Source organism: Carlito syrichta, unplaced genomic scaffold (genome assembly GCF_000164805.1).
Source record: "Carlito syrichta isolate Samal-C Ts95f unplaced genomic scaffold, Tarsius_syrichta-2.0.1 Scaffold298871, whole genome shotgun sequence".
Classification (NCBI taxonomy): Eukaryota; Metazoa; Chordata; class Mammalia; order Primates; family Tarsiidae; genus Carlito; species Carlito syrichta.
In genome coordinates, this window is record NW_007242967.1 from 24,127 (window position 1) to 39,189 (window position 15,063).

The window sequence follows — 15,063 nt, forward strand, 5'->3', positions numbered from 1 at the left end:
TGAGGTCTCGCCAAGTTGCCCAGGTGGGTCTCGAACCCGCGGGCTCAGGCAAACCACTCACCTCAGCCTCCCAAAGGCATGGGATTACAGGCTAAGCCACCGAGCCCGGCTCAATGAATAAATTTTTAAAAATAATTCTCAGATTTAGTTTTGAAAAATACAGTTACAGGCTGTTGACAAGAGAAAAACCTCAAATATATCAATGCTAAACATTTTTAAACAAAGGAACATTAGATATTATGTCAGGAACCTTTAGTTAAATAGGTAGAGTACGTGCCCTCATTTAACTTTGCTCCTTCTATTTCCTTGTATTTCTTATGTGCCGTTAGTAGGATACCACTGAAGATACTGACATATTTGATTAGTTTCAAATATTTTTTACCAGCTCTGTACCTTTTGTGATCTCAAATCTTTTTGCTTATGTTTTCAGAGTCCACATCCTCTCTTTAATAAAGTCAGTACTACAATAATCCAGGCCGAAAAGGTGAACCGTCTGCGGAATGAGGTACAAATAAAGCATGAAGAAGACTACAAGGAAGCCATAGTTACAATCAAGAATGACCTGAGATTAACAGAAGGTCCAGATATCAAGGAGAGCCTTCAAGACCAGATTCGACATTGGTTCATTGAATGCAGGTGACCATGAGTCGCATAGTGGTATAGTCAGACAGTCTCTTTACTAGTGGTTGAGGTTATTGTATATTATTAACCACAAAAGCATATTGATATAGAGTAAAAGCTTTCTTGACTTCATTTTAGAAAAGTGAAATACCAAGGCTAAGAATTCAGAAATTAATTTTCAAATGAAATTGGTTTTTGTTCTTTTTTAAAAAATATGGAAATATGGTCCACATGACTACATGAAATGGAACATTATAGGTGGTTGACATAGCCCCAAAATGATAGGACCTCACTGGTCAGGTCTTTCCAAGAGTCAGTAACAACCTTCCCTTCAGGGATCTGGTTGGCCTCTCCACTTGTAAGAGATTGAGATTCTAGATCATGGTCTATCTCTGTCATAATCCTTTGAGGCAGCTGCGGACACTTGACACCTGGTCCCCAGGTTTCCCTGAAATATGGGTCGGTAGGAGTTCTGGGGACAAGGCTCCAGACTTGTATGTGTATGAAAGGTAAATGATTTAAAACTTGTTTACAAAAGATGGTTTTTGAAAGATATTCTTTATTAGAGCATTTTTTCACATAGTCGAAGAAACATTCTGTAGGTAACCTAACTAGAGCAGATTTTTAAATAGATTTTATTTCAAGAGGGGAAGAAAAGAGGGCAGATTGTTGTGATCAGTCCCAGGAGCCATGGAAGGCAGACTTGGCCATCTGTTTTCTTTAAACACACCTTATCACATCCAGTCCCAAGATGCTCAGTCCCAAGATGCTCAGATGCCAGCTCTGGTTAGCTCATCAGGACCAAAGAATTTGATTATTGACAATAGAAAAATCACATTTTCTCTAAAAAAATTCTGTTAAAAGATTTTATATCTGTGGTAGGCAGCCTCAAAGCTGGCCTCCAGTGACCTCTCCCCTGGAGTTGGAAAATAACACAGCAAAAGTGATGGGTTATTGCTTCCATCCTTCTTGTCTGTCTTGCTTTCTCACTTGCTTTCTCCCTGTCTGGCTCAGAGTAGTCAGCCATCCAGTAGAGAGACCCACATGGCGAGGAGCTAAGGGAGACTCCCAAGCAAAAGCTAGCAGGGAACCAAAGGTCACATTCCAGCAGCCTGGAAAAAACTCAGTGCTCTGCTGGGCTCGGTGGCTCAGCCTGTAAACCCAGCACTTTGGGAGGCTGAGGCAAGTGTATTGCCTGAGCCCACAGGTTTGACACCTGCCTGGGCAATTTGGCGAACCCTCGTCTCTACAATAAATCAAAAACTAGCCGGGTGTGGTAGCACACACCTCTAGTTCCAGCTACTTGGAAGGCTGAGGCAGAAGGATCTCTGGAGCCCAGCAGGTGGAGGCTGCGGTGGCCAGGAGCATACCACTGTACTCCACTCCAGTCTGGGCGACAGAGTGAGACTCCAACTCAAAAAAAAAAAAAAAAGATTCAGTGCTGTCCACAACCACATGCATGGACTTGGAAGCAGATGGATCCTCCCTCAGGTGAGCCATCAGATGAGACCACAGTTCCAGCTGACACTTCAATCACAACCTTATGAGAGACCTTGAGGCAGAGGCACCCAGCTGAGCCACAGCTGGTTACCCATCCACAGAAGCTGTGGCACAATAATTGTTGTTTCAAGCCACTAAGGTTCAGAGTAACTTGTTATGCAGCAATAGGTGTGACTTAGAAAAATCTGAACTACTAAAAGTGTCTCGTCTTAATTTTACATTAGCTTAATTTTATCACACTATTTCCTCAGTAATACTTAATATTATAACAAAGTTTCTCTATAAAAGTTTGACATAACAATTGCACACTTTTGACTAGAGAGTACTATCCTTTCCTACAAGTACAATTTTTCCAATGACTTTTAAAAATCCAAAATCGATTAAGTGCATGAGGTTTTCTCTTATCTTATCTTATCAGGAATATTTTATAGTAAAACAGGAGATGTTTTGAATGAGAGGGTATTTAAAATGAGAAATTATATGTTGTATAAATTATGTGTGATAATAATAACAGATAGAGGAGCGGTGTTAATAGGGAGATATAGATAAGCACATATCCCCTCTTCCTTTCTTCATTAGTTTCCATCTCGCTTTTCCTTCTAGTAGTGGTTTCATGAGTATATACAAGGGAGGACCCAAAATTTATTTATTAAAAAGTGCGTATCTATTCTTACATGTTTAAACTTCAGTCACCTTCAAAGTACTCTTAATTTGATGCAATATATCTATCAAGATGCTTTTTCCACTGCTTAAAACACTTTTTGAACTCATCAGTTTTGATGCCTTTCAGTGCTTCTGCCGTTTTTGGTTTCCCCTCTTCCACATCAGCAAACATCACTTTGAGGACTTTTTTCATCTGGGGAAACAAAAAAAAAGTCACTTGGGGCAAGATCGGGTGAATAGGGAGGGTGGGACATGGGAATCATGCTGGTTTTGGTCAAACACTGCTTAACACTCAGCGTGGTGTGGGCAGGTGCACTTGGAAATCTCCCATCATGAAATGGGCAAATGTGGTTAAAGACTCTCCAAAAAAATTCACTGAAGCCGAATGCAGCCTCTCACAACAATGCTAGCTGGCACACTGTTGCTGATGGGTTCCTAGAACACTTACCTAGCAGAGGAAGCCCATACTATAAGACGCCCACTTTTCAAAAGATAATTCTGGGTTTTTAGGGTTCCCTCCTCACGTGTTTGTAAAAACTTATCCAATCACACACTTGAAATATAAACAGTTTATTGAATATCAATTACACCTCCATAAAGCTGTTAGAAATATATCACAATAATGACAGTATATCAGAAAAAAATTGAATGCTTTAATTCTTAAAAATAGCATGTTTTTCTGTTATCCAGAATACTAAAACCCAGTATTCTGACTGCTAACCTTGTTCTACTCCTGCTCACTGTATAAGACTTGCATTTGCCTGTTATAGGTGACTCTATCTTTTTCTGGTTTAAAATAGTCTCTCTTCAGGGTAACTGGTTCTTGTGGGTAAATTTGAAGTCAGTTCAAATGTCTCCCTCTCAAGAATCTTGCCCCATTTTTCTTCTCCTTGAGGTATCTTACTACAAATGGAAGTTACCAACAACTGGGGGCTGGGACAAAGTTAACTGCATCCGGACACACACTGTTCTGCAGGCGTGTGGTGTAGCCGCTCTGGTCCAGCCCATCTGGTCTGTGGTGGCTTCCTTCTGCAGCCTGTGCTGTCGCTGGGTATTGGTTCTCTCAGGACATCCACATCTCCCAGGTCCCTCCATCTCACTGCCATCAACCCTGAACCTGCTACACCATGCTACAGGCAGGAAGATGAGCACCACCCAGAAGTTCATAGAACCCCCTTAGTCACTCTAGGGCTTCTATAGGGGTCTTAAAATTCACCCCCTCTTTAGAGTTAACTTTAGAGTTAGAGACCCCCAAAGGGTGAAGCGCAGGGACTTAGTGTCCCCACTCTCACCTCCTCTCTTCCCTTTCCTTACCGATTTGTTCCACTAACTGATTGTTCAAGTTGGGAGTGACTTTTCATGAAAACTTCCCTATTTCCTCCTGGGTACAGGGGAGCCCCTCCATGCTCCTCTTCCAGGAAGTTTTGCATAATGATTCAAAGTGCAAACTGGAGTCGTGCCCTCCACAAAATAGCTGCACAACTTTGGGAGAGTCACTTAGCTTCTCTGTGGTTCAGTTTCCTCATCTGTGATATGAGTACAAGAATCATCCCTATTTCATGGGGTTGTAAACAGGCAGAGAGAGCTTAGCCCTCTAAGAGCGGGCCATTTTTAAATCTACCATATTGTAACCATCTGCTTACTCCGATGCCCCCTCCACCATATGAAGTGAAAGTCACATGAGGACTGTGCCTGGTACTAAGAAGAAGTTGGTATGTAAATTTCACAAATAAGCACCGAATGATGCAAGCTAATGGTATTCCAACTTTTCATTATTTGGGGTTTTTTTGTTTTGTTTTGTTTTGTTTGTTTTTTGAGTTGGAGTCTTACTCTGTCGCCCAGACTGGAGTGCAGTGGCCGCTCCCGGCCACCGCAGCCTCGACCTGCTGGGTTCCAGCGATCCTTTCACCTCAGCCTTCCAAGTAGCTGGAACTACAGGCATGCGCTACCACGCCCAGCTAATTTTTGATTTATTGTAGAGATGAGAGCTCACCAAGTTGCCCTGGCAGGTCTTTTCATTCTTATCCAATTATGTAATTGTGTCTGGAGAAAATATACTTAGGATGATTTTGCACAGCTGCAATCATGGAAATTTAGGTAGAAAGGAATTGCTTCAAAAGAATTAATTCTTCTGATTAAATCACTTTGGTTTATACTTAAAACCTTCATTTTCATAGTTAGCAAGGATTATATTCCCTGTGTTCATGAACTTTCCTTATCAGGAACTTCTTTCCTTTTCTCATGTGTCAGAGAATAAGTATCCAAAAATAGAGTTCTATAAATAAAATGATTCTTTACTTTTATATAGACATTTAAGATGTCTATATAAAACCAAGGTGAAAGCATTATGTACAAATATAACCCCAAATAAATTAAAATATATATAAACATATATCCACAAATACATTTGACTTATTAAATATATATTTTTACATGCATAGAAAATTTCTGGAAGGATATGCAAGAAACTGTTAGTATGACTACTTCTTGGGACTACAATGCTGAGGCTATTTTCTTTTTTATTCTTCTCTACTGCTATAAGGCTTTTTTTCAGCTCTAGTTGAAAAATGTACTGAAGAGGGAAAAGGGCAATCTATTTGGATTGATTTGAAATTCTTAAAGCACCCCAATTTTTAAAAAATAGACAAATGCACTTCCTTGGACACTCATGGAAACCTTCTTTGGATAGAAGAGCAGGGAGACGTGGGGCTGGCGGTGAGTTGAGTTGTGTCCCCCACCTGAGGTCCCAGAAGGGTCATGGGAGACTTGAGCAGCTCTGGATGTCATCCCTGGAGTGCCTTCTCAGTTGTTCCAGGGTTTATGGGCTTCCTTTGAAGATCCAGCCTTTGCTGGCCCATCCCCTGAGAACATTTAATCCTGCTTCATCCTGGTGCCACTGACCTGACAGTTTGGAGGCCTTGTGGGTGTGCTGTGTAGAACTCACCAAGATATACAAATTCCTCTTTTTGAAGTAATTTAAGCTCAAGGGTGAATTTATTTTCCTAATTGGATTACATTTATCTGATTAACTTTGATAAAATCCTTTTCATTGCTTTTTTAAATCAAAGGCAAATATAAAGCAAATATTGTCTTTGAAACATGAAACATGATCATTCCTCAGGATAACTTCCAATAGGATACCCAATGACAGTTCAACAAATTATTAAAAGTTATAATTAATGTGTATTCCCAAAATTCAAATTATTTATTATCTCATTTAATCAATACTTATGGTTGCCAAAAGGGGTTATTTGTTTTATAAGTCAATTTTTAAGTTATCTTATATGAAGTACTTTTTCAGGTTATTTCATATGAAATTAAAAGTAATTCATGCTCATTGTAGAACTTGCAAGATAGTGTTTATAGAGGAAAATTAAAATCATCTGTAATTTCACCATATGACATAGCTACCATGAAAATGTTTCATAAATTTCTTTTCAGTCCTTTCCTCTCAAATATGTATTTTAATTACAGTTTTATGAATCCTTTCTCAAATTTTTTAAAACTTAACATTGGGTTTTCCTGTCCTTCAAGTATTTTCCAAAAGATGTTTTTACTAATTTCTACCTTTCAATTGCCTGGATGTACTAATTAATGAATTTATTATAATCATTTATAATAGTTTACCAAATTGGTAAGAAAAAAGTGCTACCTCAGTAATTGTTTAATTTGCATGCATTTTATTAATAGAGGAGTTAAAGAATCTTGGGTTTTTGTCAACAGCATTTCTTGACAGAGTAAAATGCTCTGTCATTTATCTGCTTCTCTTTGTGGTGTTTTCCCCCCTAAAATGTGTGTTTGTGTGTGTGTGTATGTGTGCATGACAGATAATAAAACTTCCTGAACTCTTGCAATAATGACTTCCCAGTTTATCATTCATCTTTTGTTTTTTGTTTTTTGACTGGCCTATAGGAAAGCCATAAAAAGGAACAGAAAGAAACAGAGCAAGAGAAACAATATAGCTCATTGCCCATCTTCTGCCACCAGATGCCCCCCTGCTGGTGGTGCCCATGGGCATCGCTTCTCTGAGCCTCATCCTTGTCATCTGTAAAAGACGAACATTAACAGTTCCTACCACCTAAGGTTGCTGGGAGAACTAAATGAGATGATGCAAATAATAGTCTTGGGCCACACAAATTTCTTGGTGAAGTTATGGATTTTATATGTATGTTTCCTCTTTTGAATGAGACTCTCTCCAAATATCTTTTTCTCCTGCTATTAGGTGAATATGGGTTGTGCATTGCCTAGCTGAACCTTCAATTCTCAAAGTTTTCCAGTTGATTCTCTTGGATTTTGGGCCCCTTCTCCCACTTAAGCTCTAGAGGTCTAGAATTTTCTGGATAGTATGACACGTATGCTTATTGTTCTTTGTATAGGATGAACTAAATGAAATAGCTATTTTTGTCAAATATTGAAATTTTGGAAACACGATTTTGATTAGTAGGTGCTTCAGTTGTTCATCAAACAAACACCAACATCCTCTATTAAACGTTGACCCCTCCTTATCTTCCCAAGTATCATAACTCAAATGTGGGCTTCTTTCCTGTAACTCACTTGTTATTAGAATAATTTTGATGATTGGATATATTAGATGTGTATTTAATAATAATAATAATAATAGAGACTAACAATTATTGAGCACTTATTCTATACCAGAAATTCTAACTATTTCAACTATTTTGACCCTTGTATTAGTCTGCTACTGCTGCTATAACAAATTAACCCAATCTTGGTGGCTTAAAACAATATAAATTTATCCTCTCACAGTTCAGAAGTAAGAAGACTGAAGTCAAGGTTTTGGCAGGGCTGTCCTCCATCTGGAAGCTTCTGGGGACAATCCTTTCCTTGCCTCTGCCAGCTTCTGGTGGCTGCTGGCATTCCTCAGCTTGTGGCTATGTTACTCTAATCTCTGTCTCTGTGGTCACATTGCCTCTCCTCATCTGTATGTGTCTAATCTCTCTCTCTCTCTCTCTCATAGGACACTTAGGATTGCATTTAGGGCATACCTGGATAATCCAGATGATCACCCTATCTCATGATGCTTAATTTAATCACATCTACAAAGACCCTTTTTCATATGAGATGCTGTTTATAGGTTCCAGGGATTAGGTCCCAATATATCTAGGGGCCATTATTCAGCTTACTACAGTCCTCAACAACCCTATAAGATAAATGCTATTATCCTTTCACTCATTAATAGCATTCATGATGAAGGACAAAATTATAGAAGTTTGTATTAGTCTGGACCAGTGCTGTCCAAAGGGACTTTCCACAGTGATAGAATTGCTCTAGGTGTCTGGGGTGACTAAGGATCTGAATTTTTTATTATATGTACTTTTAATATATTTAAATTTAAGCTTAGATAGCCCTAGGTTCTGGTGGCTACCATATTGGACAAAACAATCATGGAAACAGTTGTTATCAGAAAACTTCTCGCTCTAATTGGTAGGTCTTTGACTTGGGACCAGTCACAAACTGCCATCTAAGTCTCAGAATTTATGAGTAAGCTTCATTTTAAAGTATCATAGAGGAATTTCAGCAGTAACTTCATCCAACCCCTTAGGATGACAGGTGAGAGAGAGCCCTGAAGCCCAGATGGGCTGTGTGACCACAGCCAGGCCTTGGGACGACAGGCTGTTGTCATGGAAGAAGCAGTAGTCTCTCTTCATCTCCCCGCAGGCATCAGAGCCACCTAAGTGGCTGTCATCTCCAAAAACTGGGACTAATTTTAGGCCTTGGAGTCTTTCCAAATGAAAATTCCAGATTGTCCTATTGTGAGACATTGCCATTTCTCTACCACCTGTATTTTGTTACTTAATTTGTTGAAAATATGCCTGACTTCTAACTCATCTGTCAATGAAGAGAGAGGTAACACTCCCATAGGGTTCTAACCCTAGGCCTGGCCCAAAGGTGTTTCTATTTGGCAGACTGCTTTGAATTCATGTAAGCTTAAGGAATCTGAGAGTGATGTAAATAAGCTAGCCTTATTTCATTTTTTAAGCCAACACATTGTCAATCAGAAGTGGAGGTGATGTGGCGAAGGCTTGTGGCCTTGAGGTTATCTAGGTCCTCAGTGGGGTGAACCTGTTTGGGGATGTAGGCCAGCCACTGCTTTCAATCTTGTGATGTGACAGTGTGTTTTGTTTTTTTTTAAGAAGTGGGATACAATTCAGGATTGGGTATACAAGTGGCCATCGTACAGGTAAAGTTTGGACCTCCCTTTGGTCCCTACTTCACTTTATTGATGTTATATGCTCCCCCTCCCCCTGGCAGTTTCTCACTACTGCCAATTTCTTATACTATTATAATTAATGTTCAGGGTCCACTTATGAGACAATATGTCTTATACATCTATAATAAGCAAATACAATACAAATGACACACACACATGCATGTGTGCATGCACACACATAAGAATAGAGGCTGTAGATTTGGGGTACCTTGGTTCAAATCCCAGCTCTGCCACTTACAGACTGTGTAACCTTTAGCCAGTACTTAACCTCTCTGTGCCTCCATTTTCTCATCTTAAAAAGGGGGTAGGGGATATTAATTGTATCTACCTCATAGGTAGGATAGCTTAAATTCGTAAACATAAAGTCCTTAGAACAATGCACAGCACAAGACACCGCCCTCCAATAATGCTCTTAAATCTATAGGAAGGCCATCAGATTCTCAGATACACAATTTGCAGTTTGGCATGCCTGCCATCTTTATAGCACTCCATGTTTTTATTGAATCTGGGGCCTTTATATTCACAGTCATACACATCTTTTGTGATTCCCACAGTTCACGTGCTGCACTGCTAATCTGCAAAAGCAGAGATTGGTTGGTGATGGAGGTGGGCAGGGGGAAGGCTGTGAGGGATGGGGGTGCAGGGCATACAGCTGAGAGGATAATAACAGGACAGACAAGCAAAAAATAGACAGCAAGGAATGTGCTCTGAGTCCCCAGGGCAGGCAAGCAACATGTTTCTGATCACCAGCAAATGTGCATTCTTTCTGGAGGAGGTCTTGGAACACTTTGTTGATCTTTTTTTCATTTAAAATTAACATACAGTTTAAATGCAGTAAAATTTTCCCCTTTCAGTGTACAGTTCTTCAACTTAAACTTTGGCATTTTAAGGCTTGTGGGCGCTGGGGAAACCTATGGACTCCTTATCTCTCATCCCTGCAGTAGATGCCAGTCGAATTCTAAAACTAATCCACAAGTGGAGAGAGTATCAATACTTGCTATCCAGGAGAACTTCAGGCACTAAAAAAATTTTGCTGACAGTGATGGTGTCCTCAGAGAGAGGCAAAAGTTTAGAGTTTCCATCAGCCTGGAGAAATAGAGGAAGGTGGCTTATCTTCATGTTCCTGCCTCCACTCCAGCCTGTCCTCTTCCTGGCTAGATCTTCCACGCAAGCTTCCACCACCCACCACACCTTGAAAATCTGGTCCTTTCTCTCAAATGAACATGCTCCTCCTAGGCCAGGGGACTGCACCAGGATCTGCCCATGGATGTTCTCGTGGGAACTCAAGACTTACACAGGTTGAGTGACTTTCTCAGGGTTCATGGCTTATAAGAGGCAGGGCTGGAATTCATACTCAGATCCCAATTCCCACAACACCAAGTGGGTCTCTTCTTCCTGACCATGTCAGTTTGAGTGTCTTCGACTCCGTGGTGCCAAATAGTCAGTGTCGTTTGGTTGAAAAGAAATGGTGATTGCCCAAGGTCACACGGCTTAATAGGTGCTACCTGGGAATCCAGGTCTTTCTTAACTCCTAACTCCTTCTCTTTATCCTACTTCTTAGCATCTTCATGAAGAATGTAGTGATGGTTCTGTGTTGTTAAAAAGAGAAGAAAGACACAGAAAAAGAGAGGGGAGGGGAGAAAGAGAGAAGGAGAAGAATCGTGGGATTTGAGAACGCTGGCGGTGGCTTGCCCTAATTATTTTACAGATGACAAAGCAGACTCAGAGAAGTCAGGTAACTTGGCTAAAAACCTGCCTAGTGACTGGCAGATTGAGAACTAAAACCTGGGTGAGGTAAGTCTTTTTGAAACATGAGCATTGTGTAAAACCGGAATTGTTTCTCAAGGAAAAGTTTAGAATTGTTCTCTCTAAGGACTATTGAGAACATCAAAAAGAAGCCACCTGAATGTTCACAATAGATATCCTCTGAGTAGTAGGATCGTGGTTATATGTATTCTCTTCCTTTATATTTCAAGTTTTCTCATGGAGTATGAATTACTTTCAGGATGAAAAAAGAGGTTTTAGAAAGATGATCACACAGGGAGGTGAGTTAGGGGCTCATTATTCTGAATTCCTTGTGTAATTATATTTTTAGTAGATTCTCACAGCCAGCTGTGGTCTGTAGAGGAGATGTGAACACGTGGGTAGGTGACTCATATGAGAAGGCAAATAAATTTTTCTACTGTTTGCTTTGGTGTAAAATATATTAGATTGAATGGGAAGCATAAGAAAAGGTAGGGTGAGAACTTAATATCCAGGCATTATTCACTGAGGTCTCAGGGACAGGTGCACAGCTTGCATGAAATTACAGGTTTTGATGTGAGTCGTCACAGTAAATCAAATTAAGAACACCCAGCAGTTATAGACTCTCCTGGTTTATGCAGGCACCTAGTCATGATGAAAGACAGACTTGAGGCTCTTTGGCAAATGCACTGAATGGATTCCCTTTTTATGGGCCCATAGGCTGTTCCAATTAAACCCTTGGGTTTCAGCATGCCCTCTTGAGTGCCTCTCTGTCTGTCCCACTGGTCTACAAGTGATGAACAAGCTCCTGGGTGATGTTGATGTGGCATGACCTTGGGTAGCCATGAGCTAGAGTGACTGCTACCCCTGCATGCCTCCTAGGGCAGGGAGTCACTCCAAAGAGTGGCAGGACACCACTAAAAATATTAAATCCAGTATTAACCTGGGAATGTGGAAGACCTGGAATTTACTGCATCTCTGCTACAGTCACTATAACGGGAGAAATAAGCAGATGTTGGAGTCATGTCCTTTACAGAACTTAACCCATCTGCAGCAAAAGACAGAACTGTTCTTTCATTTTGTTCTCTGCCTTTGTGTTTCATAAATATGATATTCATTTATCACTTGATCACATAAGGTTGGAGGATCTTTAAACCATTAGACCCTGAAACTGCCCCTTTCTACAATTCACTCTTCTTGCTGCTTATAAAAGATTACATATTTTCAATAGGAAGTGAGTTTAAAATGAGAATGGCTAAGCATTTTAACTTGTGCCTTTTCTCTCATGTCTATTTTCCTAACCTTTCTGAATTCCTGAGTTAGAAAAGAGGATGACCTGCTCCTTTAAATGAGGAAGAGTTGCTGTGTGAATAATGACTAGAGTTTTGAAGGATGGGTCAGTGAACAGAAAGGGATGATGGTGACTTTGAATAGGAAATCTTTCCACTCCTTCCTAAAATGTTCTGGTTTTGCCTGGGTATGAATTTTTCTATACAAATAAATATTTAGGATAGAAAGGTGAAAATAAAGTATATGTATCGTTTTCTCAACAGAAGAGTAACCAGAACCAAAGTAGCCAATTTGTAATCAGTGATATATTGTTCTTTCTAATAAAATTTTCAAGGAAGGTTGGGTAGGGAGGTTCCTGTAGAATTCAGTGCTGAGTAGAATTCAGGATAATACTTTCAGATCAAGAAGGAAGCTTCAGTCTTGAGTGATAACTGCTAATAATATTCCACTAATAAGTAGACACACCAATGAATAAATCAGGTTTTGTAAGGTGCCACTGAGAAACTACCTTACTTTGCATACTCCTTTTTCTTCTACTCCTTTGAGAAATGGTGAGCCCCTCAGTTTCCCAAGGAGGGCCATGGTAATTAAGTTCATGTGCAGTCAATTGCCTTTATTGAGTGTAAGTGAATTTATAGGCAGCAACTGACACCTTTGGAGGCTTCTGTGCAGTGGCACAAGCTGCTTTCTTTAGAACGCAGGAAAAATTTATGAGCCTGCTGACATTAATGGAGGTAGCTGGATGACTTGGGGGGGGGGGATCGGCCGGAAACCCCTCCATCCATATATTTTTCATACTTGATGAAACACAGATAAATCTCTGTCCTGTGAGTCTGAAATGGTGAGACCCGTTGAAGCTCAGTGTCAGACCTCAGGGGAAAAATTTATCATTTTAGTAGTTCTGCTTTCTAAATCATAGCAAACTCTGGAGCTGGTCATTTTCACATTTGTGCAAGAATTTTTGACAATATGCATAAATTTTTAATAGGCCCCAACTTTAACAAATGTTCCATACTTCATATTTGCTAACTGAAAGATATAAGGCATGTGTGTGTTTCTTCTCCAGCATCCTCAGATAAAAGAATATAAAGGCAGATAGCTATGTTGAAGTTACTTTTATTAAGAAAGTACATTACTCGTTGATTAAATTATAAATTAACATTGCCCTCCCTCCAGCATTTGTCATATGTAAATCATAGAGTTTCTAGAGCTGAAAGGAACTGTAGAAATTGTCTAATAGGCATTGGATACTTATTTTTTCATAACTGAATGAATAAAACTTGTTCAACTGCACCATTTTGAAGAGAGGAAAACTAACTGGTTTCCACAGTGATCTGCTCAAATCACAGAGTTAGTCAATGGCAGTTGCCTCAGGTATCTTCATTTCCAATGAAATACCATTTTCATGGTATTTGTAGCTCCCGAATTCTTCTTTAGTTGGTATAAAGCCTTATTTTAAGTTTTCTGGTTGGAATCTCCACCAACAGCATGCTGTCCTTGGCCATTTGATTCAACCCTGTGTAAGGGATCAGGTGGTGGCGACCAAGCCTGCAGGCCCTGTCTCACTCTTTCTGGTTCAATGTTCAAATCTCCTTGGGAAAGTCTTGCCAAGCCTCAACCTCCTCGTTGGAAAAAATGTCAATGATAAAGATAGTAATTATCTCCTAAGGTTGTTGGGAGGTTTAAATGAGACAATGATATCAAGTTCTGAGCATGTAAGTGCTTAATAAGCAGATATGTTATTACAGAGGGATTTGGGGAGGGCTAGAAGAAGGAGAGCATTCAGGAATGACCTTGAAGATTTTGGCCTGAGAGACAGGAAAGATGGATTTATCACCAACTGGACCAGGAACAGCTGTGGTGGAGCAGGTTTGGGGGTCAGGCTCACAAGTCAGGTTTGGGGGGTGAGGAGGCTGAGATGTCTGCCCTGCTTCTAAGTGGGGATATTGAGTGGGCAGCTGGATCTACATTGTCTGTGTTTTAAGCAAACACTCTGGGCTGGAGATTCACATTTTGGAAGTCAACGAAACACAGATGGAATTTATGTAGGAGATTACCACAAGGAGAGAGAAAGAAGGGGCCAAGGGGACAGAGGCCTGGTTCCAGGGCCTTTGGTATGTAGAGCAGGGAGAGAAGAAGAGGAACTAGCCATGGATTTGTGTAGTATCTACCATATATTGTGTGTCTAAGGATCTCTTTTCATTTCACGTCATTGCATTGCCTTCTATGTGATGTAACCAAAGTTGGCCTCAGTAACAGGAGATTTGTTGGACAAGGTTGATGATTTCATGAAAGTCCCAGTACTACTTCAAGTCAGATGGCCTTTCCGGCTAGAAAGGACCATGTTGTGAGTCCCCAGCGAGCAGGTCATGTTCTCTACACTGGGCTGCTGGTTTTCTCCTGTGAACCGAAAGGTGCTTAGGCAAGATGGCCTACACGCGTTTGAAATACAGTTTTATTTTTGAAAAGCTTGTGTAGCAGACTTGTTCAAATAATTTACAAAAAAATAAAAGAAACATGCTCCCAACCCACCCCCTTCTCAGCATTCCCTTTCCAGCTTCCTTCTTCCCTGCCATCTGGGTCTGAGCTGCATCATCCCAGCCTGGCCTACATTTGCCTCCTGACTGACCTCCTCATTCCCTAAAATCTGTTTTCAGGAGAACAGTGTATTAACAATCTGTTGACGCTTATCAATATCACCACAAACTTAGATGCTTTAAACAACACATATTTGTTATCTCATAGTGTCCATAGGTCAGGTTCAAAGTTTGACTCTGCTTAACCAAGTCCTGGGCACCACCTAGCTAGGTCCTCTTACAAGACTACACTCAAGTGTCAGCTGGGGCCGAGGTCTCATCAGCTTCCAAGCTTCCTTGGTTGTTGGCGGCCTTCAGTTCCCTGTTGGCTGTCAAACCAAGGGCCTCAGTTCCTTCCTGGCTGTGAGCTGTGGGCCCCAGCTCCTTGCCAAGTGGGCCTCTCAATCTGGCAGCTCGCCTCATCAAAGGGAGTGAATC

The 15,063-nt window shown here is 40.5% G+C and overlaps 1 protein-coding gene across 1 annotated transcript in view; it reads left to right on the plus strand.

Annotated features, from left to right (window-relative positions):
• Positions 1-430: 430 nt before the first annotated feature.
• The window catches only part of LOC103256962 (IQ and AAA domain-containing protein 1), a gene marked incomplete at its 5' end in the record, with an annotated part of 118,995 nt that continues 104,362 nt past the window's right edge, over positions 431-15,063 (plus strand). The window contains one exon of the mRNA XM_008054713.1: positions 431-636. Within this exon, the coding sequence (XP_008052904.1) occupies positions 431-636 (206 nt within the window). The remainder of the gene's footprint in view (positions 637-15,063) is intronic.